This window comes from Nycticebus coucang, chromosome 3 (genome assembly GCF_027406575.1).
Source record: "Nycticebus coucang isolate mNycCou1 chromosome 3, mNycCou1.pri, whole genome shotgun sequence".
Taxonomy (NCBI): Eukaryota; Metazoa; Chordata; class Mammalia; order Primates; family Lorisidae; genus Nycticebus; species Nycticebus coucang.
In genome coordinates, this window is record NC_069782.1 from 26,427,692 (window position 1) to 26,454,565 (window position 26,874).

The 26,874-nt window shown below is 42.5% G+C and overlaps 3 protein-coding genes across 4 annotated transcripts in view; 2 read left to right on the forward strand and 1 right to left on the reverse strand.

The window, feature by feature from the left end:
• The window catches only part of METAP2 (methionyl aminopeptidase 2), a 32,811-nt gene extending 32,230 nt beyond the window's left edge, over window positions 1–581 (reverse strand). The window contains exon 1 of one of the 2 annotated variants that reach the window (XM_053582600.1): window positions 295–581. In XM_053582600.1, coding sequence (XP_053438575.1) covers window positions 295–445 — 151 coding nt within the window. In that variant the 5' untranslated portion in view covers window positions 446–581. The remainder of the gene's footprint in view (window positions 1–294) is intronic. The other variant, XM_053582601.1, reaches the window with a different exon arrangement.
• Window positions 574–26,874, forward strand: part of LOC128580885 (uncharacterized) — an 83,036-nt gene continuing 56,735 nt past the window's right edge. The window contains exons 1-4 of the mRNA XM_053583353.1: window positions 574–776; window positions 20,780–20,852; window positions 21,114–21,199; window positions 24,648–25,156. Of these exons, the coding sequence (XP_053439328.1) occupies window positions 20,793–20,852; window positions 21,114–21,199; window positions 24,648–25,156 (655 nt within the window). The 5' untranslated portion in view covers window positions 574–776; window positions 20,780–20,792. The remainder of the gene's footprint in view (window positions 777–20,779; window positions 20,853–21,113; window positions 21,200–24,647; window positions 25,157–26,874) is intronic.
• Window positions 14,461–15,818, forward strand: LOC128580581 (heterogeneous nuclear ribonucleoprotein A1-like). Its single transcript, XM_053582602.1, has one exon. The coding sequence runs from the start codon at window positions 14,509–14,511 to the stop codon at window positions 15,469–15,471; it is 963 nt and encodes a 320-aa protein (XP_053438577.1). The 5' UTR covers window positions 14,461–14,508; the 3' UTR covers window positions 15,472–15,818.

Here is a 26,874-nt window from a genome sequence, read left to right on the forward strand (position 1 = left end):
GTTTCAGGACCGTGCCACAGTCTGAGTGAAAACCGAGTTCTGGCAACTCTTCAGGAGTGGGGCCCAGCGACCCCAGAAATAACCACACGCGAAGCTGAGGCGATCTTTTCTCCACGGCCAGCCGTCCAGTTCCACAGGCGGGGATACCGCCTCTTCCTGGGATTCGGAATCGGCGAGACTGGGAAGCGGTCGAGTCCAGGCCGCCGGGTCCCCGCTCCCGGCATTCCCGCCGGGCCTGAGCCAAGCCATTCGCCCATCCTGGTGGGGACCGGGAAAACATAAAACTCCTTTTACCTGCAGCAGCCCCTTTACTCTTCTTCTTCTTCCGTCTTTTTTTCTTGGCTGCTTCTTCGGCCGTAGAGGCAGCTTCCTCCTCCCTGTCGTCTGGATCCAAGTCGCCATTCAGGTGGCTCCCGGAGGCCGCTGCCTCCTCCACGCCCGCCATGTTGCCTGAGAGAGCGCGAGGGAATGAGACAGAGCGGCGAGGGCCCCTCCTTCTTCACCCACCTCCACCCGCGCCGCCGGAAGCTGCTCTCGGTGGTGGGGCGCAGGGAATGCTGGGACGGCGGAGGACTCGGCCGAGGGGGCCCAACGAGCCTCTGCGCCGGAGTCCCGGAGCCCCTAGCTACGCAAGGCTGGGAACGGACCCGACTCCCGCCTAGCCCCGCGTTGTGGCGCTCCTGGTGCAAATCGGCCCGCGCAGGGTCCAGTGTAAAGGCCAAAATAAGCTGGAGATGCCTGTGCCTGCCCTGTGGAGAGGGGACAAGCCAGCAAGAGTAAGGGGTGGTCTCTCCTGCGACTGAAACATTTTATATCCCAGTTTTATAAAATCGCACAGGAGGCCAGGAGAGGATCTTAAAAAAATATGTTCATTTGTCCACATTCCTGTTTTTAATGACTCAGAAGGACTACGTCGATAGTCTCAGTTCACTCACTGGAGGTAATTTGGGAAGCTGTAGTTCCTCGTTATTTTCTCCCCTCCCAGTCCTCTCACTTTCCAGGCGTGACGAGAATCACAGGTTTGGACACGCGGGGACACACAGCCTCTCCCGTTGATGCTAAAGATGACATCCCTATTTCTCTACAATTTCTGGCCACCTTTCTTTTGGATGTAGGACGTTTCCCCAGAATGGAATGGAATTTTGCCCGTTCCTTTACCTCTGATCTTTTATGAAAGAGCCTCGTGTTCAAACTGCAGTTAGAGATTTAGTCTGTGGAGCAGGCGGATTGGGATTGGCTGCCTGCACCAGCGCCTTAATTTCTACTGAATATGGCCCGTGGTTCATTTAGAGAGTTCAGGTGTTTTTATCAGCGTTAAACTAGGCACCAAGCTTCATGGGTATCAGAATGTTTTTAGGGGCATTCTTGCCAGTGGTTTCACGATAAACCTTACACAGGCCCTGACCACAACTGCATAAATGTACATTAATCTCTCTTAAAAACTCAGACAGAATGGCGGTGCCGGCCACGTACACCCAAGCTGGCGGGTTTGAATCCAGCCCGGACCTGCCAAACAACAATGACAACTACAACCAAGAAATAGCCGGGCGTTGTGGCAGGCGCCTGTAGTCCCAGCTACCTTGGGAGGCCGAGGCAAGAGAATCGCTTAAGCCCAGGAGTTGGAGGTTGATGTGAGCTGTGATGCCACGGCACTCTACCAAGGGCCACAAAGTAAGACTCCGTCTCTACAAAAAAAAAAAAAAAAAACCTCTGGCAGTATCCCTTCCTTACATGTCTTCATTTCTCCCTCTAAATCTATCTCTTTGGATATATATATATATATTTTTTTTTTTTTTTTTTAGACAGAGGCTCAAGCTGTCGCCCTCCGTGAAGTGCTGTGGCATGACAGCTCACAGCAACCTCCAACTCTTGGGCTTAAGTGATTCTCTTGCCTCAGCTTCCCAAGTAGCTGGGACTACAGGTGCCCGCCACAACGCCGGGCTATTTTTTGGTTGCAGCCGTGGTTGTTTGGCAGGTCGGGGCTGGATTCGAACTGGCCAGCTCTGGTGTATGTGGCTGGCACCTTAGCTGCTTGAGATACAAGCGCCAGGCCTGTGTCTGTGGATATCTAAATTGCTTTCTCTGTATTGGTTTTGTGTCTATTTGAAAATAAACAGCTTCATCTGATTAATAACTAACAATATAAAAGTTCCTAAACCAAACACAGTGCCAAAAAAAAGGAGTAGCTTCCATTTATCCAAAATCCTTTAAGGTACCCAAGGATTATACAGATGCTGATCTTTTTACTTCTGTAGTCTCTCCACACCCTTTTTTTTTTTTTTGTAGAGACAGAGTCTCACTGTATTGTCCTCGGCAGAGCGCTGTGGTGTCACAGTTCACAGCAACCTCCAACTCCTGGAAAAGCTTGATTCTCTTGCCTCAGCCTCCCGAGTAGCTGGGACTACAGGCACCCCCCAGAACTCTTAGCTATTTTTTTGTTGCAGTTTGGCCAGGGCCGGGTTTGAACCCCCACCATGGGTACATGGGGCCGGCACCCTACCCACTGAGCACAGGTGCCTCCACATTTTTTCTAGCTCCAGCTTTCAAAGTTCTTTCTGACCTTGGAGCATTTCATAGTCATTGTTCCTTCTGTCTGGGCTTCTCTTTGCCTGGCTGACATTCACTCATTCATTCGTTCAGTGCTTCATGTGTTCCTGGGATCTGGCAAAACCAGATACGGTCCCTATCATCATAGAGCCAGTTAACAAAAGTAAGCATCAATCAATCAATGTCATTAATCAATCAAAGTAAATTTATGACTAGTGCTATGAGAGCACATAATAAGGGAATTTGCCTTGATGAAGTAGTATCCTTCAGTCTGAGATACAAAGGTTAAATAGGCAAAAGGTAGAGGAAAGGTTTAGGGCAGAAGTTCTCAACCTGTGGGTCATGACCCACAGGAACTGTATTGAAGGGCCACAGCATTAGGAAGGTTGAGAACCACTGGTTTAGGCAGAAGATTCTTGGTAAAGGAAAAGTAGAGGGGGCATGCCTTGTATTTAAAAGAGAAGACATAGATTCTCATATTTAGCTGTAACTGTGTCTCTGGACAGCTCATAATTTTGTTGAACCTTGGTTTTCTCATCTGTAGAACAAGAGGGAGGGCGTATGACACATTTAAGGAACTAAAAATTGACTAGAATGGCTACAATACAAAGGGATGGAGGAGCAAGTGAGTATGCTCAGGGGAGACTGGGAACATAAGTTTATGCCTTGGAGGAATGAAAAGGGTAGAAGAAGAGCTTACAGAGCTTTCAGATCATGCAAAGGGCTTTGTCCTTTGTCCCAAGAGCAACAGAAGTCCCTGAAAAAGTTTTATCATGGGCCAGGCACAACGGCTCACACCTGTAATCCTAAGCACTCTGGGAGGCCAAGGCGAGTGGATTGCTTGAGCTCAGGAGTTCAGTACCAGTCTGAGCAAGAGCGAGACCCTGTCTCTACTAAAAATAGAAAGAAAACTGGCCGGATATTGTGGTGGGTGCCTCTAGTCCTAGCTACTCAGGAGGCTGAGGGAAGAGGATCCCTTGAGCCCAAGAGTTTGAAGGTTGCTGTGAGCTATGATGAGCCCATGGCACTCAACCCAGGGCAACAGAGCAAGACTCTGTCTCAAAAAAAAAAAAAGGTTTTTTAATGGGGAGGAGACAGTTAATCTGATGAGATTTGTGGAAAGGTCACCATTGCTGCAGTGTGCAGAGTGAATTTGAAGGTGGCCAAAATGAAAGCAGGGAGACCAGAGGCTATTGCAGTAATGTAGGCAAGAGATGATAGTGACTTGAAGCAGAGTGATGGTGCATAGGATGAGAATTAAACAGGTGTAAGGGATATTTGGGAGATTAAATAGGCAAGACTTGGTAATGAATTCTATAAAGGGGTTGACAGAGAAGAAAATGTCGAAGAAACCCCTTAGGTTTGTGCTGGTGAAACTGGATGAATTTTGGAACTCTTCTTTTCTGGAATGGCCATCAGAGCTTTGGTTATATGCTGTCTGACAGTTAAGTTCATAAACTCATCCTAGAAAAAGTGCTCTGGAGGGTGGACTAGGCACTGGCATCAGTGCATAGCTTCCCAACAGGATTACTTTAAAGGTGACCATGTTGATATTTAGCAATGAGGCTGTGAATGAGGTTGTTCTAGGATGAGTTTATCTGACCTTGTACATATAGATTATGTGAATAAATTAAATAATATATGTAATATAGAGAATTTCAAGTGAGGGAATAACATACATAATTATTTTGCTTTGTGAAAGATCACTCTGAAGGCAGCCTAGATTCTAGATCAGTGGTTCCCATCCTGGAAACTGTGCTTCATTTTTTTATTTTTGTAGAGACAGAGTCTCACTTTATGGCCCTCGGTAGAGTGCCGTGGCATCACACAGCTCACAGCAACCTCCAACTCCTGGGCTTAAGCGATTCTCTTGCCTCAGCCTCCCGAGTAGCTGGGACTACAGGCGCCTGCCACAACGCCCAGCTATTTTTTGGTTTGCAGTTCAGCCGGGGTCGGGTTTGAACCCGCCACCCTCGGTATATGGGGCCGGCGCCTTACCGACTGAGCCACAGGCGCCGCCCTGTGCTTCATTTTAAAAGCCCAAAATATGTGAAAAACTATATTTCATTTTGAGAGTTTGGTATTTTGTATTTTTTGAAGTTAAAAATTCTTTATACAGCTGGGCACAGTGGCTCACTCCTGGAATCCTAGCACTCTGGGAGACATAAGTGGATGGAATGCCTGAGATCACAGGTTCAAGACCAGCCTGAGCCAAAGCAAGACCTCATCTCTAAACAATAACCAGGTGGTGGCTCATGCCTATAATCCCAGCTACTCAGGAGGCTAAGGCAAGAGGATCGCTTGAGGCTAAGAGTTTGAATTTGCTGTGAGCTATGACGCCACATCACTCTACCAAAGGCGACAAAGTGAGACTCTGTCTCAAAAAAAAAAAAAAAAAATTCTTTTCACGGCTCTGCACCTGTGGCTCAAGCGGCTAAGATGCCAGCCACATACATCTGAGCTGGCAGGTTCGAATCCAGCCCAGGCCCACCAAACAACAATGACAGCTGCAACCAAAAAATAGCTGGGCGTTGTGGCGGGTGTCTGTAGTCCCAGCTACTTAGGAGGCGGAGGCAGGAGACTAGCTTGTGCCCAGGAGTTGGAGGTTGCTGTGAGCTGTGATGCCACAGCACTCTACCCAGGGTGACAGCTTGAGGCTCTGTCTCAAAAAAAAAAAAAAATTCTTTTCACATTATTATGGAAATGATAGTGAGAATGAAGAATTTGTACCTTGACAAAATTTTTAACAAAGCAATCCTGTGTCAGTTCTCAAAACCACCATTTAAACTTAGTCCGATGGTCTCTATTCTAAGGAAAGAACTGGAGATGGGACAGATTGGTATTATGGGAGAACTGTTAAGTTACTGCTGATAACAATAGGTGGGAACTTATATAAAGGCTGTGGTTGGGGACCTAAAGAAGAGAGGGTGAACTACAGAAACATTTCTAAAGTAGCATGCTGAGAATTTAATAACCCATTGGTCATGGAGAGGGAGGAGTTGAGGACACCCACTCTGGCTTGAGTTCCTGGGTGGAGAGAGAGTGGTACCACTCCCTGAGATAGGGACTGAAGGAGGAGGAAGAAGTGGAGTAAAGATAAGCTTTGGGCATCCTAAGTTTGAGATGTCTGCGTGGCATCCAGGCAAAGATATTTAGTAGTCAGTTAGAAATATGGATCTAGAGATATAAACATGAGAGTCATTGGGATCTAGGTATGGCAGAAGGCTGTGAATGAGGTTGTAAAAGGAGAAGAGAAATGTACCAGAAACCAAAGCACAACCCAGAAAGACATTACCATTGGGGTGGGGGGTTTGTTTGTGTGTTTGTTTGTGGAGAGGGTGTGAAATTCTGTTAAGGAGACTACAAAGGAATGGTATGATAAGAAGGAGAAAATGCTTTAGAGAATAATCATGTGAAAGTAAATGTTTCACAAAATAAAATTTGGTCGGGTACATCAACTGCTAGAGAAAGAGCATGCAGTAGGAATCTCTCTGAACCTATTCTGGCTCAGTGGGGTGCCCTGTAAAACTGTTTTTATAAAAAGAAAGATTAGGTGGGGGCAGCGTCTGTAGCTCAGTGGTTATGGAGATGGCCACATGTACTGAGAATGACAGATTCGAACGCAGACTGGGCCAGCTAAACAACAATGACAACTGCAACAACAACAATAAAAAAAGTATAGCCGGGCATTGTGGCAGGCGCCTGTAGTCCCAGCTACTTGGGAGGCTGAGGCAAGAGAATTACTTAAGCCCATGAGTTGGAGGCTGCTGTGAGCTGTGATACCATAGCACTCTACCAAGGGCGACATACTGAGACTCTGTCTCAGAAAAAAAAAAAAAAAGAAAGATTGGTAGTTCAAAGTCTGAAAATAAGAGCATTGATTTTGCCCATTAGCAGGCCACCAGTGACTTTAACAAGAGCAATTTTATTAGGCATGTCTCAAAATAGAGAGAGATTGGGACACGCTCCCCTGAGCACTAGCTTAAGGAAAAAAGTGGGAAAGTTGTTAGAATCAAAATGGAGTCACTATGCGTGATGGCCCAGGCACAGTAGCTCATGCCTATAATCCTAGCGCTCTGAGAGGCCAAGGCAGATGGATTGTTTGAGCTTAGGAATTTGAGACCAACCTGAGTAAGACCTCATCTCTGCTAAAATAGAAAAACTATTGGACGTTGCGGCGGGTGCCCCCAAGCTACTGGGGAAGCTGAAGCAGGAGCTTGAGCCCTGAAGTTTAAGGTTGCTGTGAGCTATGAAACCATAGCACTCTACCAAGGGTCACAAAATGAGACTCTGTCTCAAAAAAATAAAAATAAAAACCCTAATGAACAGCCAAAAAAAAAAAAAACCATGAAAGGAAGACTCTCATACACAAATGCCCAATAACAAGAACAATCACAAAAAACTACAACCTTGCACAACCATCACAACCTTACCAAAAACAAAATAAAAAAAAAACTTCTGTGAGCACATTTGCCCAGCAACTGCCTATCCAACTTCTAACTAATTCAACTCTTGTTATTGATCCCCATATCCAAGAATAATAGTCTCAAAACAATTGTGTAATGCTCCCCATTATCCCTTTAAAAAACCCTCCTCTTCCTTTACTTTCCTAAATATGCACAAAGTTTATTCCCATTGCAATGCCTGTTCCCCCCAAAACATCTTTTTTATAAAGAGCATCTCCCTCTTTGTTTATTATTCAGACTGACAAAAGGATCATTTATCTCAAACTTATTTCATCAGAAACTCTAGCAATACTCTCCTCTTTCATTCTTCTGTAGAGGGCCTTTCTTGGAATGAAATGTGGCTTTCTTTCTTTTTTTTTTTTGTGGTTTTTGGCCGGGGCTGGGTTTGAACCCACCACCTCCGGCATATGGGACCAGCACCCTACCCCTTTGAGCCACAGGTGCTGCCCTGGCTTTCTTATATTCTGTAATTCTTCCCCTCCTATCTTAGTTGTATCCATTGACATCTTAGATTACTTTTTAATCTTATAATTTATCTCCATTTATAACTGGAATAAAGTTAGATACCTAATAGTAGAACTTTTATAGTCTCAATATAGTACCCGTGTATTGAGGCTAGACTTTGGGAAAGAAATATATAGTTCCAAGCAATATTCCTATGGCCAGATGTCAGAAGTTTCATTACCCACATGGACATTTCAAGCGATTATTGACCAGGGCCACATCGGATTCAATATCAAGGTTTCTCAAAAGAAATATTAGAGCTAGATGAACTGTCAGGGTTTGGTTATCTGCATTCTCATTTCTTGGTGTGCTCGTGGCTGAAGAATGACCATACCCACCAAAAATGAAACAAAGTTTATTGAGGAAGAAAAAGACAGGTTTAGAGGAAGAGCAAAATACAGGTTTACACAGCAAGATAACATTTGCCCTAGACAAAAAACAACCCCCTTGTCATGACAAAAAAGGCTCTGGTAATGGTCTATGAAAAATGTTTATACTATTTTGATTGGGCCCACCTCATTCAGATGTCTACAAGGCACCACTTTGATAGATGGTTAATGGTGTGATAATTAGCCTTGGGTTACTCTAGGCTAATAGAACTTGACTTTCCAAATTCTATTATGCCTGGCCTCTGTGGCATTCAGGGTGTTCCTCTTTCTCCCAGGGGTAGCAGTTGCTCTGGATAGGAGTAAGGTGGACAACACCAAGACAGGGTCCATCCTCGTCCTTCCTCCTAGGTGGAGCAATTTCTTCAGGAAGCACTAAGATAAGGCATCCACTGTGTCCTGAAGAGAGTCTCAAAAGTCCCTTGCTATCTATGGAACAGAACTTAGCTAGCCTCACGAAGCCTTTGAACAGATTTCTGGAGTTCTTTCTCTGTGCGGTCCTCTCCCCGGCTGAGGACTGGAAAGTGCCTCCAGGCCTAGAGCTATAGTGATCAAAAGGTTTGTTCCAGGCCTAGAGCTATAGTGATCAAAAGGTTTGTTCCAGGCCTCGAGCTATAGTGATCAAAAGGTTTGCTCCAGGCTTAGAGCTATAGTGATCAAAAGGTTTGCTCCAGGCCTAGAGCTATAGTGATCAAAAGGTTTGCTCCAGGCCTACAGCTATAGTGATCAAAAGGTTTGCTCCAGGCCTAGAGCTATAGTGATCAAAAGGTTTGCTCCAGGCCTAGAGCTATAGTGATCAAAAGGTTTGTTCCAGGCCTAGAGCTATAGTGATCAAAAGGTTTGTTCCAGGCCTAGAGCTATAGTGATCAAAAGGTTTGTTCCAGGCCTAGAGCTATAGTGATCAAAAGGTTTGTTCCAGGCCTAGAGCTATAGTGATCAAAAGGTTTGTTTCGGGCAGCGCCTGTGGCTCAGTTGGTAAGGCACCGGCCCCATATGCCGGTGACAGGTTCAAGCCCGGCCCCGGCTGAACTGCAACCAAAAAATAGCTGGGTGTTGTGGCGGGCGCCTGTAGTCCCAGCTACTCGGGAGGCTGAGGCAAGAGAATCACTTAAGCATAGGAGTTGGAGGTTGCTGTGAGCTGTGTGACGCCACGGCACTTTACCGAGGGCCATAAAGTAAGACTCTGTCTCTCCAAAAAAAAAAAAAAAAATGTTTGTTTCATTGGTTTCCCAGTTTTCAGGGAATCACAGTTCTAGGTTTCTTACTGACCAATGTCTAAAAGCAGTTATTTTATTTATGTTTCCCAAACACAGTAGTATATGGTGGGAAGGTCTTATCTAGTTTTGACTACTGCATTATTATTGAAAGTGGTAGTCCTTATCCTGGTCTTTCACTTCTATATTGCAGGCTGTCCTTCAATGTCTTATGAGCTTTGCTGGCTAGTTTTTAATTTAAAATGACGCAATAGAAAAACTGGGAACCTGATGTTTGTAGGCAGGGCTTTGTCAAGTGGAAGGCTTTGCTTTAGTGTTAATAGATGAAAAACAGGCTTGGCGCCATTACACCTGAGCTGGCAGGTTCCAATCCAGCCCGGGCCACCAAACAACAATGACGGCTGCAACCAAAAAATAGCCGGGCGTTGTGGCGGGCACCTGTAGTCCCAGCTACTTGGGAGGCAGAGGCACGAGAATCACTTGAGCCCAGGAGTTGTTGGAGGTTGCTGTGAGCTTTGACGTTACGGCACTCTACCCAGGGTGACAGCTTGAGGCTCTGTCTCAAAAAAAAAAAAAGAAAGATGAAAAACAGACCATACGTAGTATGCTTTGGATGACAGACAATTTTAGTTTTACCTTGCTAATGTAACCCTGTTTTGATTTAGGTGTCACCCTTCTCTTTCTAGCCAGGTGAACCTAACCTCAACTCAAGGGTAAATCCTGATTGCACTAAACTACAATATGATAATTCCCATCTCCCCTGGCAGTGGTTTGTTTCGGTATAAGCATGTTTTGCAATTTTGGTTAATGAGAAATGAAGTAAAAACGTTGAAAACACCTGGAAGATGTTTTCTAAATTAAAAAAAGAGACAAAAGAAAATTGAGTCCATTTTGTTCTTCACATGTTTTCAATTCTGAGAAAGGATCCCTTGTGATGAGATCTCAGGAACTCAGAGCAGAAAGATGGAATGATGCTAGGCCCTTGATGTTATTCAGCCACTAAATTGAAATCCCTAAATACTCTCCCTCCAAATGCTTAAGATAGCACATTTTCATGTTCTTAAAAACAGAAGTCTGATACTTACAAATAAAGTCATCTTAACTGATATAAACTCCAGAATATAGACAACTTGGTCCTTCTGTGTCAACTTGCTTTCTAACTTCCGTAATGCTTCCAGATCATGTGTTCAATTTCTTTAGAAAAGAACCCTCTACTTTTTAGTTTTTTGGCGGGGGGGATTGCCCTGGGAGAAAACACCTAGATCTCAGACATTATGCTTACATGTAAGAGTAGATTTGGTGACTTAATTCTCAATATAGGCTTTAAATTAGTCCTTCCATTGTAAGCCCCCCAGTGCTACTTTCTGGCATACTTAGTGTTTGCAGATCCTGAGTTTTTCTGAGGTTTTGCAGAGCCAATTGCAATAGAATCTTATTCTACTGAATTCTTGAATATTCTTCCTCGACCCTATTTCATGACTCTTCCTTCTTTCATTGAATTTCAGTCAGAAAAACCTTTATACCTTTGTTCCTTGAAGCCCTACTCCTATGTGTTGTTGTGGATTGATTTTTTTAAATTTCTTTACTATTATTTTAATAAGGTCCTGCGAGAAATGAGAAATGACATGCTCTATTGGTTCTCTTGATTGAGAAATTCCCAGCATGCTCTATTGGTTCTCTTGATTGAGAAATTCCCAGCATACACTTAACAGTGACTGACAATGACTAAGATAAAGGCATGAATGGAATCAACTAGTCTGAAAGTTCTGAATAGAATTCTGACGTAAAGTTGTTTTGTGGTCAGAATCAGCAAATCTCTAATATTCTCTGCTATGAAAACTAGAAGCAGCTGGTGAGACAAACGATAGATACCCTTTAAGGTGCTTAGATACTTTCAAGGATCAGATATCTCTGGCAGGTGATATCCCTAGGTTGGTATGGGTAGAAACTGACACTGGATGGGGCTCTTAAGGACTCCTTTAAAAAAATATGATAATTCACAATAAGATTCACCATTTTGAAGTTTGTGATTCCATGGTTTTAGCATACTGAACAATTATCACACCTGTCAAATTACAGAACATTTTCATCAACCTCCTCCTGCAAAAAAAAACCCTGTATTGATTAGCAGTCACTTTCCATTTTTCTCTCTCCCTAACCCCTGGAAACCACTCATCTACCTTCTTTTTCTATGAATTTGTCTATTCTGAATACTTTATATAAAAGGAATCAAGTAATATGTGTGCTTTCCTTCACTTAACAGTATGTTTTCAAAGCTTGTCTATGTTGTAACACATACCAAAACTTCTTTCCGTTTTAAAGCTGAATGATATTTCATTGCATGTCTATACCTGTTCATCAATTGATAACATTTGGGTGTTTCTATTTTTTGGCTATTATGAATAATGCTGCTATGAATACTCCTGTACAACATACACAATTTCTGTTGTTTATAAATTACTCAAACTAAGTTTATAAACAAATTTATTGCTGATAGTTCTGGAGGTTGGGAAGTCAAAATCAAGACACCATCAGATGCAGTGTCTTGAGAGAGCTTACTTCAAAGATAACACCTTCTTGCTGTGCCCCCACATGGCCAAAAAGGTGATGGGGTTCCCATAGGCCTCTTTTGTAAGGGCACTAATCTCATTGATGGAGGCTCCACCCTTATCATTTAATCACCTCCTAAGGGCCCCACCTCTTAACGCTGTCAGCATATGAATTTGGCAGAGGAGGAGACACATATAGATCATAGCACTGGAACATGTAGTAACTCTACGTTTAATTTTTGATGAACTGCCAGACTGTTTTCAAAAGCAACAGCATCATTTTATATTCCCACCAGTAGCATCTGAAGTTTCCAATTTCTCAACATCCTTACCAATACTTTTATTGTTATTGTTTTATTGAAAAGTATTCATTATAACTATCCTAGTGGGTATGAAATGAAGTGGTAACTCATTGTGAATTTTTTTCTTTTGAGACAGAGTCTCATTTTGTCACCCTCAGGAGAGTGCTGTGGTGTCACAGGTCACAGCAACCTCAAACTCTTGTGCTTAAGAGATTCTCTTGCCTCCGCCTCCCAAGTAGCTGGGACTATAGGCATCCACCACAATCCCAGCTGTTTTTTGGTTGTAGTTGTCATTGTTGTTTGGTAGGCCCGGGCTGGATTCAAACATGCCAACTCTGGTGTATGTGACTGGTGCCTTAGCTGCTTGAGCTACAGGCACCACCCTGGATTTTTTTTTTTTTTTTTTTGGTAGAGACAGAGTCTCACTTTTATGGCCCTCGATAGAGTGCCGTGGCCTCACACAGCTCACAGCAACCTCCAACTCCTGGGCTTAAGCGATTCTCTTGCCTCAGCCTCCCAAGTAGCTGGGACTACAGGCGCCCACCACAACGCCCGGCTATTTTTTGGTTGCAGTTTGGCCGGGGCTGGGTTTGAACCCACCACCCTCGGTATATGGGGCCGGCGCCTTACCAACTGAGCCACAGGCGCCGCCCCTGGATTTTTTTTTTATAGATGAGGTCTCACCCTGTCCCCCACACTGGAATGCAATGGCATCATCATTGGATAATAGACATCATTATTTGTCTTTTTATTGTTGAGTTGCAAGAGTTCTTTTTATACATATATTCTGGATTCTAGAACATTATTAGATTTATGCTTTGCAAATATTTTCTCTCATTTTACAACCCATTTCAAGTGAATTTTTGTGTATGGTGTTGTGTAGAGAACCATCCTGCATCTTTTGCTCATCCAGTTGTTCCATTACCATGTGTTAGAAAAACTACACTTTTGTGGGGCGGCACCTGTGGCTTAGTCAGTAAGGCGCCGGCCCCATATACTGAGGTTGGTGGGTTCAAACCCGGCCCCGGCCGAACTGCAACAAAAAAAAAAGAAAAGCTTTCCCCCATTGAATTATCTTGGCATTCTTGTCAAAAGTTAGTGACCATAAGCATGAGGACTTTATTTCTAGACTCAATTTGGTGTTTTTTTTTAACATTCATTGCTTTGGGCTTTATAGACTTAGTTCTTATTCATTGATCAATGTTTCTTTCCTTATGCCAGTATCACACTTGATTATTGTAGCTTTTCTGGTATGTTTTGAAATTGGGAAGTGTGAATCCTCCAACTCTGTTCTTTTTATCAGTGTTGCTCTGGCAATACTGGGCACTTTAATTTCCATATGAATGTTATGATTAGCATATCAATTTATGCAAAAACAAAAAAGGCTATGGGTATTCTGACAGATTGCATTGAATCTATAGATCAATTTGAGGAGTATTGCCATCTTAACAATATTAAGTGTCCTAATCTCTCAATAGAAAATATTTTTCCATATCTTTATGTTTAATTTACTGCAATGTTTTATAGTTGTTTTTTTTTTTTTTTTGTAGAGACAAGAGTCTCACTTTATGGCCCTCGGTAGAGTGCCATGGCATCACACAGCTCATAGCAACCTCCAACTCCTGGGCTTAAGCGAGATTCTCTTGCCTCATCCTCCCAAGTAGCTGGGACTACAGGCGCCCGCCACAACGCCCAGCTATTTTTTGGTTGCAGTTCAGCAGGGGCCGGGTTTGAACCCGCCACCCTCGGTATATGGGGCCAGCGCCTTACCAACTGAGGTGGTTTTCAGTGTACAAGTTTTGCACTTCCTTAAATTTATTCTTATGTATTTTATTTTATTATTTTTTTTGTAGAGACAGAGTCTCACTTTATGGCCCTCGGTAGAGTGCCATGGCATCACACAGCTCACAGCAACCTCCAGCTCCTGGGCTTAAGCGATTCTCTTGCCTCAGCCTCCCGAGTAGCTGGGACTACAGGCACCCGCCACAATGCCTGGCTATATGTATTTTATTTTTGATGCTATTTTAAATGGAATTGTTTTCTTAATTTCACCTTCAGATTGCTTTCTAGAAGTTATCTTAGTCCATTTTTTGTAGCTCATAACAGAATACTTGAAACTGGTTAATTTGTAAGGAAAAGGAATGTATTTCTTACAGTTACAGAGACAGAGAAGTTGAAGGTAGGGCTGCATCTGTTGAGAGCCTTCTCGCTTGTGGGGACTCTTCAGAGTTTCAAGGCAGCACAGGGCATCACACAGCAAGCACACCAAGAGTGTCCCTCAGTTTTCTCCTCCTAGTCCCACTCCTGTGAAAACTCATTAATCCATCAATCCATGAATGAATTCATTCACATGACTCAGTCTCCTGTTAAATGCCCCACCTCTCAATACTGCTACATTGGGGATTAAATTTCAACATAAATATTGGAGGGTCAAATATTTAAACCATAGCTCTAACATGTAGAAATACAGCTGATTTTTGCTTTTTGCCTGTGGACGCTGCCGAGGAAGCATCGTTAAAGTCTCTCTTCCCACTGCCGTCATGTCTAAGTCAGAGTCTCCTAAAGAGCCTGAACAGCTGCGGAAGCTATTCATTGGAGGGTTGAGCTTTGAAACGACTGATGAGAGTCTGAGGAGCCATTTTGAGCAATGGGGAACGCTCACAGACTGCGTGGTAATGAGAGATCCGAACACCAAGCGCTCCAGGGGCTTTGGGTTTGTCACATATGCCACCGTGGAGGAGGTGGATGCAGCAGTGAATGCAAGGCCACACAAAGTGGATGGAAGAGTCGTGGAACCAAAGAGAGCTGTTTCCAGAGAGGATTCTCAAAGACCTGGTGCCCACTTAACTGTGAAAAAGATCTTTGTTGGTGGCATTAAAGATGATACTGAAGAACATCACTTAAGAGACTATTTTGAACAGTACGGGAAAATTGAAGTGATTGAAATCATGACTGACCGAGGCAGTGGCAAGAAGAGGGGCTTTGCTTTTGTTACGTTTGATGACCATGATTCTGTGGATAAGATTGTCATTCAGAAATACCATACTGTGAATGGCCACAACTGTGAAGTAAGGAAAGCCCTGTCAAAGCAAGAGATGGCTAGTGCTTCCTCCAGCCAAAGAGGTCGAAGTGGTTCTGGAAACTTTGGTGGGGGTCGTGGAGGTGGTTTTGGTGGAAACGACAACTTTGGCTGTGGAGGAAACTTCAGTGGTCGTGGTGGCTTTGGTGGCAGCCGTGGTGGTGGTGGATATGATGGCAGTGGGGATGGCTACAATGGATTTGGTAATGATGGAAGCAATTTTGGAGGTGGTGGAAGTTACAATGATTTTGACAATTACAACAATCAGTCATCAAATTTTGGACCTATGAAGGGAGGAAATTTTGGAGGCAGAAGCTCTGGCCCTTATGGTGGTGGCGGCCAATACTTTGCCAAACCACGAAACCAAGGTGGCTATGGTGGTTCCAGTAGCAGCAGTAGCTATGGCAGTGGCAGACGGTTTTAATTATTCCCAGGAAACAAAGCTTAGCAGGAGAGGAGAGCCAGAGAAGTGACAGGGAAGCTACAGGTTACAACAGATTTGTGAACTCAGCCAAGCACAGTGGTGGCGGGGCCTAGCTGCTACACAGAAGACATGTTTTAGACAATACTCCTGTGTATGGGCAAAAAACTCGGGGTCTGTATTTGTGACTAATTGTATAATAGGTTATTTTAGTTTCTGTTCTGTGGAAAGTGTAAAGCATTCCAACAAAGGGTTTTAATGTAGATTTTTTTTTTTTTTTTGCACCCATGCTGTTGATTGCTAAATGTAATAGTCTGATCATGACGCTGAATAAATGTGTCTTTTTTTTTTTTTTTTGTAGAGACAGAGTCTCACTTTATGGCCCTCGGTAGAGTGTGTCTTTTTTTTTTAAAAAAAAAAAAAAAAAAAAAGAAATACAGCTGATTTTTGAGTATTGATCTTAAAGTCTGCAACCTTACTAGACTTGTTTCTTATCTTTAATATGTTTCTTGTAGATTCCTTAGAATTTTCTATATACAAGATCATGTTATATGAAAATAGTTTTGGCAGCACCCGTAGCTCAGTGGGTAGGGCGCCAGCCACGTACACTGAGTAAAAGAAATAACAATGACAGCTGCAACAAAAAAATAGCCGAACATTGTGGCAGGCTCCTTTAGTCTCAGCTACTTGGGAGGCTGAGACAGGAGAATTGCTTCAGCCCAAGAATTTGAGATTGCTGTGAGCTGTGACGCCATAGCACTCTACCCAGGGTGACAACTTGAGACTCTGTCTCAAGGAAAGAAAAAAATAAGAAAAAGAAAAAATATAGTTATACTTCTTTTTTTACAACTGTTTTTCATTTTATGTATGTATGTATGAGACAGGGTTTCACTCTGTTGCCCTGGCTAGAGGGCAGTGGTATCATCATAGCTCACTGCAACATCAGACTTCTGGCTCAAGCAAGCCTGCTGCCTCAGCCACCTGAGTAGATAGAACTAAAGGCACATATCACCACACCTGGCTGATTTCTTCTATTTTTTGGTGGACATGGGGTCTTGCTTTTGCTCAAGCTGATCTTGAACTCCTGAACTCAAGCAATCCTCCCACCTCGGCTCCCCAGAGTGCTGGATTACAGGTGTGAGCCACCATGCCCAGCCTTATTTATTTAATTAATTTTGCCCAAATACCATTGGAAGAACATCCAGTACAAGGTTGAATAGAAGTGATCAGAGTAGACACCCATGTCTTGTTTGATGTTGGCCGTAAGGTTTTCCCAGATGCCCTTTTGGTATTGAAAAAGTTCCTTTCTGGGGCGGCGTCTCTGGCTCAGTTGGTAAGGTGCTGGCCCCATATACCGAGGATGGCAGGTTCAAACCCAGCCCCGGCTGAACTGCAACCAAAAAATAGCTGGGCGTTGTGGCGTGCGCCTGTAGTCCCAGCTACTGGGGAGGCTGAGGCAAGAGAATCACTTAAGCCCAGGAGTTGGAGGTTGCTGTGAGCTGTGTGATGCCATGGCACTCTACCGAGGGCCATAAAGTGAAACTCTGTCTCTACAAAAAAAAAGAGTTTGAATTTGATCAAATACTTTTTGTGTGTATTTTCAGTTTCATCTATGAAGATGATCATGTAGTTTTTGTCCTTTGTTCTATAATATAATTGTTGCATTGATTGATTTTTGGATGTTACACCAACCTTGCATTCTGGGATAAATCCCACTCTGTTGTAGCATATACTCTTTATATGGCCGGATGTCATTTGCTAGTATCTTGTTTGAGGACTTTTGTGTCTATATTCATAAGGGATATTGGTCTGTGGTTTTCTCTTTGTGGTGCCTTTAGTTTTGGTATCAGGGTAACAGCCTCATAGAATAAGTTGGGAAGATTTTCCTATTCCTTTTTTGAAGAGTCTAAGGGTTTGTCTTTTTGTTTGTTTTTTGAGACAGAGTCTCATTCTGTTGCCCAGGCTAGATTGCGAGGCCATCAGTCTAGCAAACAGCAACCTCACACGGCTAGGCTCAAGCAATTCTCCCTCAGTCTCCCAAGTAGCTGAGACTACAGGTGTGCACCACCAAGCTCAGGTAATTTTTTTCTATTTTAGTAAAGGCAGTGTCTTGCTTTTGCTAAGACTGGTCTTGAATTCCTGAGCTCAGATCCTCCCATCCTGGCTTCCCAGAATGCTAGGATTGTAGGTGTGAGCCACTGTGCTCAGCTAGTCTAGGATATTTTTTTATTTTTTTTGTAGAGACAGAGTCTCACTTTATTGCCCTCGGTAGAGTGCTGTGGCATCACACAGCTCACAGCAACCTCCAACTCCTGGGCTCAGACAATTCTCTTGCCTCAGCCTCCCAGGTGGCTCTGGAACTAAAGGCACCCTCCACAATGCACGGCTATTTTTTTTTTTTTTTATTGCAGTTTTAGCCCGGGGCCGGGTTTGAACCCGCCACCCTTGGTATATGGGGCTGGTGCCCTACCCACTGAGCCACAGGCACCACCCCAAGTCTAGGGTATTCTTAATGCTTGATTTTGATAGCTCTAGCTTTCCTTTTTTGTTGATCTAGACTAGACTCTTTGAAGCTCTTCCATGTTCTCAGAATCATCCTTTTACTTCTGCTTGCCATACTACCTCTTTGATTTCCTCAGAGCCTGCTCTTTATATTTCAAGGTGATAATGATCTCATTTGAAATAATATATATTTGTTTGTTTAAGCTATTGCTTCTCTTCTTCCAGGGAAACATACGATCTATTTTGCCACAGTTTGTACTTTTATAATTCAAATTAGCTAATGATTGTTAAATAAGGGAATATCAGTTTAACATGGAAAGCATCTTGCCCAACTTTTCGTCCTTGATTTTTCTTTTTTTTTTTCTTGGTCCTTGATTTTTCTAATGAAAGGGGAGCTGCAGCAGAGGTAAGAGAATTATAACCTTCATGAGGAAAGCAAATGGCTTTCAGCTCAGCTGCTGAACAGACAAAACTCCCAACATTAAAAATGAGTACTGGTGCTCTAAGCTCCCTCCCCAAAGAGGAGCACCCCCAGACTTCCAGGGCTCTCAAATTTTGGCAGATTTCACTTCCTTCTGTGCCACCTCAGTGGCAAGGAGCTCCACTTCCAGTACATGATCTCAGGACCCATAAATTTGCATTTCTACTCTGTTGTTATTTTAAATATCCCCTGAATGGTGGCGCCTGTGGCTCAGTGAGTAGGGCGCCGGCCCCGGCCCCATATACCGAGGGTAGCAGGTTCAAACCCGGCCTCGGCCAAACTGCAACCAAAAAATAGCCAGGCGTTGTGGCGGGCACCTGTAGTCCCAGCTGCTCGGGAGGCTGAGGCAAAAAAATCGCATAAGCCCAAAAGCTTGGAGGTTGCTGTGAGCCATGTGACGTCATGGCACTCTACCGAGGGTGGTAAAGTGAGACTCTGTCTCTACAAAAAAATAAAATAAAATAAATATCCCCTGAAGCAGCATCTGGCCATAACTCACTGCAAGGGCTAGATTTTTCCTGACTATTCCAATTATTGTTTTTCTCTTATGCTCTGGTTACAGAGTGGCATAGCAGCCGGTAGTGGCTCAGGCCTGTAATCCTAGCACTCTGGGAGGCCGAGGTGAGTGGATTGCTTGAGCTTAGGAGTTTGAGATCAGCCTGAGCAAGAGTGAGACCCCTTCTCTGCTAAAAATAGAAAAAAATAAATCTAGCCAGGCATTGTGGTGGGCACCTGTAGTACCAGCTACTCAGGAGGCTAAGGCAAGAGAATCACTTGAGCCCAAGAATTTGAGGTTCCTGTGAGCTATGACTCCACAGCACTCTACCTAGGGCAACAAAATGAGACTGCCCCCACAACAATTTTTAAAGGCATTCCTCTACTTGTTAAGGAAAGGATACCCCAGTCTGAGCCTTAGAAAATTTTATTTATTAATAATCTAGCCCAGGCGCAGCGCCTGTAGCTCAAGCGGTTAGGGTGCTAGCCACATACACCAGAGCTGGTGAGTTCGAATCCAGCCTGGGCCCACCAAACAACAATGACAACTGCAACCAAAAAATAGCCAGAGCGTTGTGGTGGGCGCCTATGGTTCCAGCTACTTGGGAGGCTGAGGCAAGAGAATCGCCTAAGCCCAAGAGCTGGAAGTTGCTGTGAGCTGTGATGCTACTGCACTCCACAGAGGGCAAAGGAGTGAAACTGTGTCTCTAAAAAAAAAAGATTACAGGCATGAGCCACCTCACCCAGCCTGAGTGTGAATGCTTTGAAGACACTGCCATCATCAGTATCGCTCATCTTCTCTGGCACCAGTTCCTCTCCTAATAAACTTTTTTTTTTTTAACCATTGTGCAGATGTTCTCAACCAGGGGCAATTTTGATCCCCAAGAGTACTACTGGCAATGTCAGAGACACTTTTGTTGTCTCTGACAACTGGGTGACAGGTTATGCTACTGGCTTTTGATAGGTAGAGGCCAGGGTTGCTGTTAATATTCCACAATACACAAGGCAGCTCCTAGTGCTGAGATTGAGAAAGTCTGCACTGAAATGTTACTGATTTTTTCCCCCCAATAGCAATAAATCCTGATTACATTTATGTCAACTCTGTAGAACTATAATTGAAGGTTCTTGATTATAGAACTATAATCAAGGTCTGTGCCTGTAAACTTAGCACTTTAGGAGCCTAAGGAAGGAGGATGGCTTGAGGCCACGAGTTCAGAGACCAACCTGGTTTACAAAAAATAGAAAAAGTTAGCTAGGAATACAGGTGTGTGCCTGTAGTTCAGCTACTCAGGAGGCGAAGTAGGATTGCTTGAGCCCAGGAGTTTGAGATTGCAGTGAGTGTGATGATGCCACTATCCACTAGCCCAGGTGACAGGACAAGACCCTGTCTCAAAAAAAAAAAAAAGCAGAGATAGAAGAGCAATTGTGGGGGGCAGCGGCTGTGGCTCAGTGAGTAGGGCGCCGGCCCCATATGCCGAGGGTGGTGAGTTCAAACCCAGCCCCGGCCAAAGTGCAACAAAAAATTAGCCGGGCATTGTGGCAGGTGCCTGTAGTCCCAGCTGCTTGGGAGGCTGAGGCAAGAGAATCGCGTAAGCCCAAGAGTTGGAGGTTGCTGTGAGCCGTGTGACGCTACGGCACTCTACCCCAGGGCGGTACAGTGAGACTCTGTCTCCACAAAAAAAAAAAAAAGAAGAGCAATTGTGTTTCCCCTACCCACCCCCAATTTTATTTTATGCTTCATTGAAAATAAAAGATTAAAAACCATAAAATGCCTTGAAATATCAGCTACTGACATGATAACTTGTCCTCCTATTTTTTATTTCACTTCCTTAGGTCTCATGGTAGAATGGAGGACTTTACTAATGCTACACCTTTGGACACTGGGCCTTTCTATTTCTTTGATCAGGTAATAATACAACTCCTGTCAGTGGGTGGCACTTGTGGCTCAGTGAGTAGGGCGCCAGTCTCATATGCCGGAGGTGGTGGGTTCAAACCCAGCCCTGGCCAAAAAAAAAAAAACCACAAAAAAAAAAAAAAATCACAAAAAAAAAAATAAATAAAAAAATAATACAACTCCATCTCGTCCAATTAAAATTTAACAAAAATAATTTCCTTTTTACCAATATTTTCTCCTACTTTTTAATCAGAAAGTTTTATTTTATTTTAGTGGAAACCTAAAAGGAAAACATGGACTAAAAGAACCTGTGACAACCAGTTCTCCCACCTGAAATATATGTCAGAAGATGAGTTTGGGTAAAACATTTGCAATTACTCTTCAATTACAATAATAAATGTTATTATTATATTAATAATTAAAGTGTTACTTTGCATTTTCATAGGCTTATAAGGTATCAAAGATGAATGTTTCCACATTCCTCATCCCCTACACCAAGGAATTTCCATTTCAGATCTGACCATGCAGTCATTCAGAGAGCTTTATTTTAGTCAGATCAATAGTTAATTTAAGTATAATTGGTCATCTTAACCAGTCATCCTGGTTTCCTTGCTATTCTGCAGCAACCCAGCCCCACCCCTGCCTTAGGGGAGTTTACACTAGACATTCCTTCTGCTTTCTGAATAGCTTCCTCCCTGTTCCCTTTAACTGTTTCCTAAAATATTACCGTCACTGTAAGATTTTCCTTGATTATTTCAGATTTCTGCCCTATCCCACATTGGCACTCCCAGTTTCCTTACTAACTTAATTTTTCTATTGCACTTATTACTCTGTGGCATTCTAAATGATATTCCTATTTATTTGTTTACCTTCTCTCCCCTCACAAGAGTATAAGGACTACAAGAGCAGTTTTTATAAACTTCATCACTTATCTATCCTCAGTCCCCAAAACAGAGCTTAGCATATGGAATGTCTTTAACAAAGATTCATGATTAACCACCACAGAATTGTGTCAAGCTCACAAAAATGAATGAAATAATAGAACTAGCCATTCAACAATTTTTTTTTTACCCTCTACTTACTACAATTTCTTTACTTGTGAAGTGGAAATTAAAATACCCAACCTGTCTTTGAACATATATCATAAGAGTACATAAGTTTAAAAGTTGTCAATTATATCAGTGAATCTTGACTGGGGCAATTTTGCCCCACAGGGCACATTTGGCAATGTCTGCAGACACTTTTGACGGTCACAACTAGGGTTGCCATTGTCATTGTGGGTAGAGAGCAGGGATGCTGCTAAACATCCAACAGTGTACAGGACAGTACCCTGCAATAGAAAATTGTCTTATCCGAAATGTCCATAGTGCCAGAGTTGAGAAACCCTGGTTTACATTAGTCTGTATTTCTTTTTTGGAACTTGCTGTAACTTTTCTCAAAGCCACTGCAATTTATTGCTCTTTTGAAAAGTTCACTGTCTCCCTATTTCCCATTCTGTCTTAAAAGAAATTCAACATAACTTGATCATGTACATTCACAATGCTTAGCTTGTTATTGGCTCTCATGCAGTGCATGCTGACTGTCATAGGATAGTAAGCAGGTCTGTGTATCACAGAGCTCCAGGGGTCTTTTGGCCACCCATCTTCCTCATTTGATGCACTTGTTGGGAATGTCTCAAATGTTGCATCTGCCCACCCTGCCTAATTAGAAATACCCTGCTTCTTACAGTGGCTGTTCTACCATTGCCATTGCACTGGGAATAAAATCCACAATTCTTACTTGACCTGCAAGGCCTTCCCAGATTTCCTCTCCTGTCTGTATTTTGACCTCCTCTCAGGCCACTTTCTGTGCCAATCCCTGCTCCCCAGGGTGTCTGGCCTCTGTTTGTTAACAACCAGGCCCATTCCTGCTTCAGGTTCTTTGCATTTGCTGTGCTTTGCATTCACTCTGCTTTGAATGTTTTCAATTATTTTATGGGTTGCTCTTCCTCATTATCATTTGAGTCTCAGTTCCAGTGTGGCCTTCTCAAAGAGGCCGTCTCTGATTCACACTCCAAAGAAGCCAAACACTCACCACCACTCCCAATCACTCTATTAAAGAGGCCTGTCTAACTCTCAGACATCATTTCAGTTATCACTATCTGTTGTTCTTTCTTTAAACATATAATAATGTTTAAAAATTTTGAAATGTGAATAATTTAAATATCTACACTTTTCTTGTTGCCTTTCCCTCAACTAGCATACAAAGTCCATGAAAGCAGGACTAGGATTAGGCTTTGGTGAAATGATGTTCATGAGAACAACTTTGAAAGCTATAAAAGAATATTTAAATTTGATGAGTTATTATTATAATGATATGTTTATAGTTTTTGAAATATGAGACTTCCTCTTAAAAATATCAACATGAAAATACAATCTGTACTCAAAGATCAAAGATTTAAGATCTACATTTAAAATTCTTATGCCAATTCAAATAACTTTTGATCTTTAAAAATGTTCCCTTTTATTACACATTAAACACTTAGTTGGGAAATCTGTGTTATTTTTCAAAATATGCTAATGGAACCACCATGTAGAAGAAGAATACAAGTAGCTCTTTGATACCATGGCCCATTTTATAAGAACTTAATTCAGATGAAACCCCCAGGTATTGATATTTCACCACATTGAGCTGGTGAGAGAACATACTTTGAAATAGTAATGAGTGGGGCAGCTGCCTTACTTAGAATTCTTTGAACTGGTTTGGAGCAGTACATTTAAAATACTTCTGTTCATGCCTCTGGCAGTGCAATGAAATAAGTTTTTGTGTGTGTGTGTGTGTGTGTGCAGTAGATATTTGTTAGATGAATGAATGAAGAAAGTGGCCAGATTTCAGATTTTAAGCTCCTAAAAAGGGAAAGGCTCTGTTGTCCTCTCCCTTTTTTTGCTCAATCATTGCTATGGGTTGGATGTTGGTCTTCTCCAAAACTCATACTGAAATTTGATGTTGGAGTGGTGGTACTAATGGGAAGTATTTGGGTCAGAGTGGTGATCTCTTATGCACACAGTAATGCTCCCCCTCAGAAGTGAGTTCTCATTCTATTAGTTTCTGAGAAAAGTGATCGTCAAAAAGAGCCTGGCACCTCCCCCCTGCCCCTTGCTTCCTCTCTCGCCCTGTGATCTCTCTCTCTATTTTCCACTATATAGTCCCCTTGTGAGTCTTTTTCTGTTGCCTGCTTTAGCATTTTAGTATAATACAGTAGCATTTATGGGGCGTGTAAGATGGGTTAAGGGAACACAGAATATGTTTGCAGGTTAACATGAGAAATTCAGGAAACGCTTCCTGGAAGAAATGATCTCTGTCATGCCTTATAATTAAACAAATAAGCATACACATATTTGTTCTCAATTTTCTGTGTACAACATAACAAATATTCATTGTAGAAGAGTTAGAAAATGTAAAATATAAAAGGAGAAAATAAAAAATTACCTCCATAATCCCACAGTCAGTTAGCTTTTTGATAGACGTTTTGCTCAGTCTTTTTACGATCACGTATACGTATATATTATACATTTAAGATCATTCCACATATGCCATTGTGTATACTTTTTATAGACTATTGTGACATAAGCATCTTCCCAAATTATTAGCAATAATTTTCCATACAGTCTTCCATGGCTACCCATTGTATGCAAATGGCATTATTAGTAAGCAAGTTTATGCATATAGATGTGCTACATGGTTTTTATTATATTTTAAGATGAATTTCTAGAAGTCAAATTACAAGGTTAAAAAGTATAAAATCTTTAAACTTCACGTTTTTTACAGTCCCATAGAGGAAACAAAACCAAAAGAACTAAAGAAAGCAAGACTACCTAAAGTAGCTGAGTCTGATAAAGAGGATGAATTCCCCGTACCCAGCGTCTCACAATCTCCTAGTGTGCCCAAGCTTCCTCCTAAACAGAAATTCTCCAAAATACAGCTGACAAAGAACCTATTTGAAGAATACAAACTCACTGCACCTGAAATACTGTATGAACTTGGGGAGACATTGCAGAAGTATACTAAGTGTAACATTACTTTCCCTGTGGGAATTGTCAATCTCATGAATTACACTTGGGAAGATCTTACTGAAGGTGCTCATAGATATGTATCCAAAGATTCAACATTAGAACAAGATAGTGCTTCGCAAGGAGATTCCAATTTCATGACCTCAGTTGACGTAATTGAACCCCAAATCAGCAGCTGTTCAAGAAAAATAGGTCATAAGGAAAATCACTCAGTTAAAGCAAAAAAAGACCATGATATTGCATCAAGTAAATCTATGGAAAAAACACGTAAGTAGAAGTTAGTTGTTGAATTTATAAATTCAGCCCCCCAGAATATATAAATAAAATAGAAAGTAAGTGAGATAGTTATTTCAAAAAACATTATATTAGTGCTATTTCGCTTTAATAAGTAATTAGTGAATGTTAGGAGAAAGGTAAAAGAATTAACAGCACTTTTAGTTATTAATAAATAAAGCATCAATTAGACTTTTGTTAGATTCCATATGATATGAAGTTTCTGTCTCAGGATATCCAAAAGATTCTCTTAGAGCAGCATGGTTCAACAGAAATATAATGCTGGCCACATGTATAATTTTTTAAATTAAATTTTGTATTTTATGATCATTGTATATCCATACGCAGTAGTAAGAAATACTACAGAGAGATCCCTTGTGGCAACCTTGTGCAAAACTACATTATAACATCATGATTAGGGCAGTTTTCCAGAGAGTCTATACCATTTTACATTCCCACCAGCAATGTATGAGTCATCCAATTTCCATCTATCCTCACAAGTTTGTTTTTTTTTAATTTCAGGTTAATTTGAGAGTACAGAGAAATAGGTTAAAATGTTTGTGTTTGCTAGAGTCCCTCTTGTAATTGTGTCCTGCCTCCAGAAGGTGTGCCCTGCAGCCTAACATTGTGCCTGTTAAGTGAGAGCACGTTCATCCTCCTCCTCCCTCTTCCTTCTTCCTCCCTCTTTCCTCATCCCCCAACTTTGAAGTGAATTGAGTTTTTCTCTTATGTGGGCATGTATTAGATTGTCTACTGACTTCATATTAATATTGAATACATTGGATACTTTTTTCTCCATTCTGTGATACTTTACTAAGAAGAATGTGTTACAATTCCATACAGGTTAGTACAAAAGATGTAAAGTCTTCCTCTTTTGTTTTGTTTTTTTTTGAGACAGAGCCTCAAGCTGTCACCCTGAGTAGAGTGCTATGACATCACAGCTCACAGCAACCTCCAACTCTTGGGCTCAAGCGGTTCTCCTGCCTCTGCCTCCCAAATAGCTGGGACTACAGGTGCCTGCCACAACGCCCAGCTATTTTTTGGTTGCAGCTGTCATAGTTGTTTGGCGGGCCTGGGCTGGATTTGAACCCACCAGAGCAGGTGTATGTGGCTGGTGCCTTAGCCGCTTGAGCCACAGCCGCAGAGCCTCTTCATCTTTTTTAATGGCAAAATAGTATTCCATAGTATACATACACCACAGCTTGTTAATCCATTCCTGAGTTGGTGAGCATTTAGGCTGTTTACACATTTTGGTGATTGTAATTTGAGCTACAATAAACAATCTACTGCAAATGTCCTTATGATAAAATGATTTTTTTTTTCTTCCTGGTAGATACCTAGTAATGAGATTGCAGGATCAAATGGGAGGTCTAATTTGAGTTCTTTGAGGATTCTCCATACTTCCTTCTAAAGAGGTTGAATTAGTTTGCAGTCCCACCAACAAAAGTGCTCCTTTTTGCTGGGCGTGGTGGCTCACGCCTGTAATCCTAGCACTCTGGGAGGCCGAGGCGGGTGGATTGCCTGAACTCACAGGTTTAAAACCAGCCTGAGCCACAGCAAGACCGGGCGTTGTGGCAGGTGCCTGTAGCTACTCGGGAGGCTGAAGCAAGAGAATCTCTTGAACCCAAGAGTTGAGGCTGCTGTGAGCTACGACACCACAGCACTCTACTGAAGGTGACAAACTAAGACTTTTCTGGTGGGCAGCTTTGGTT

Excerpts from the sequence above, each read along its gene's own strand:
- LOC128580581 (XM_053582602.1), top strand. The coding sequence starts at position 14,509 with ATGTCTAAGTCAGAGTCTCCTAAAGAGCCTGAACAGCTGCGGAAGCTA.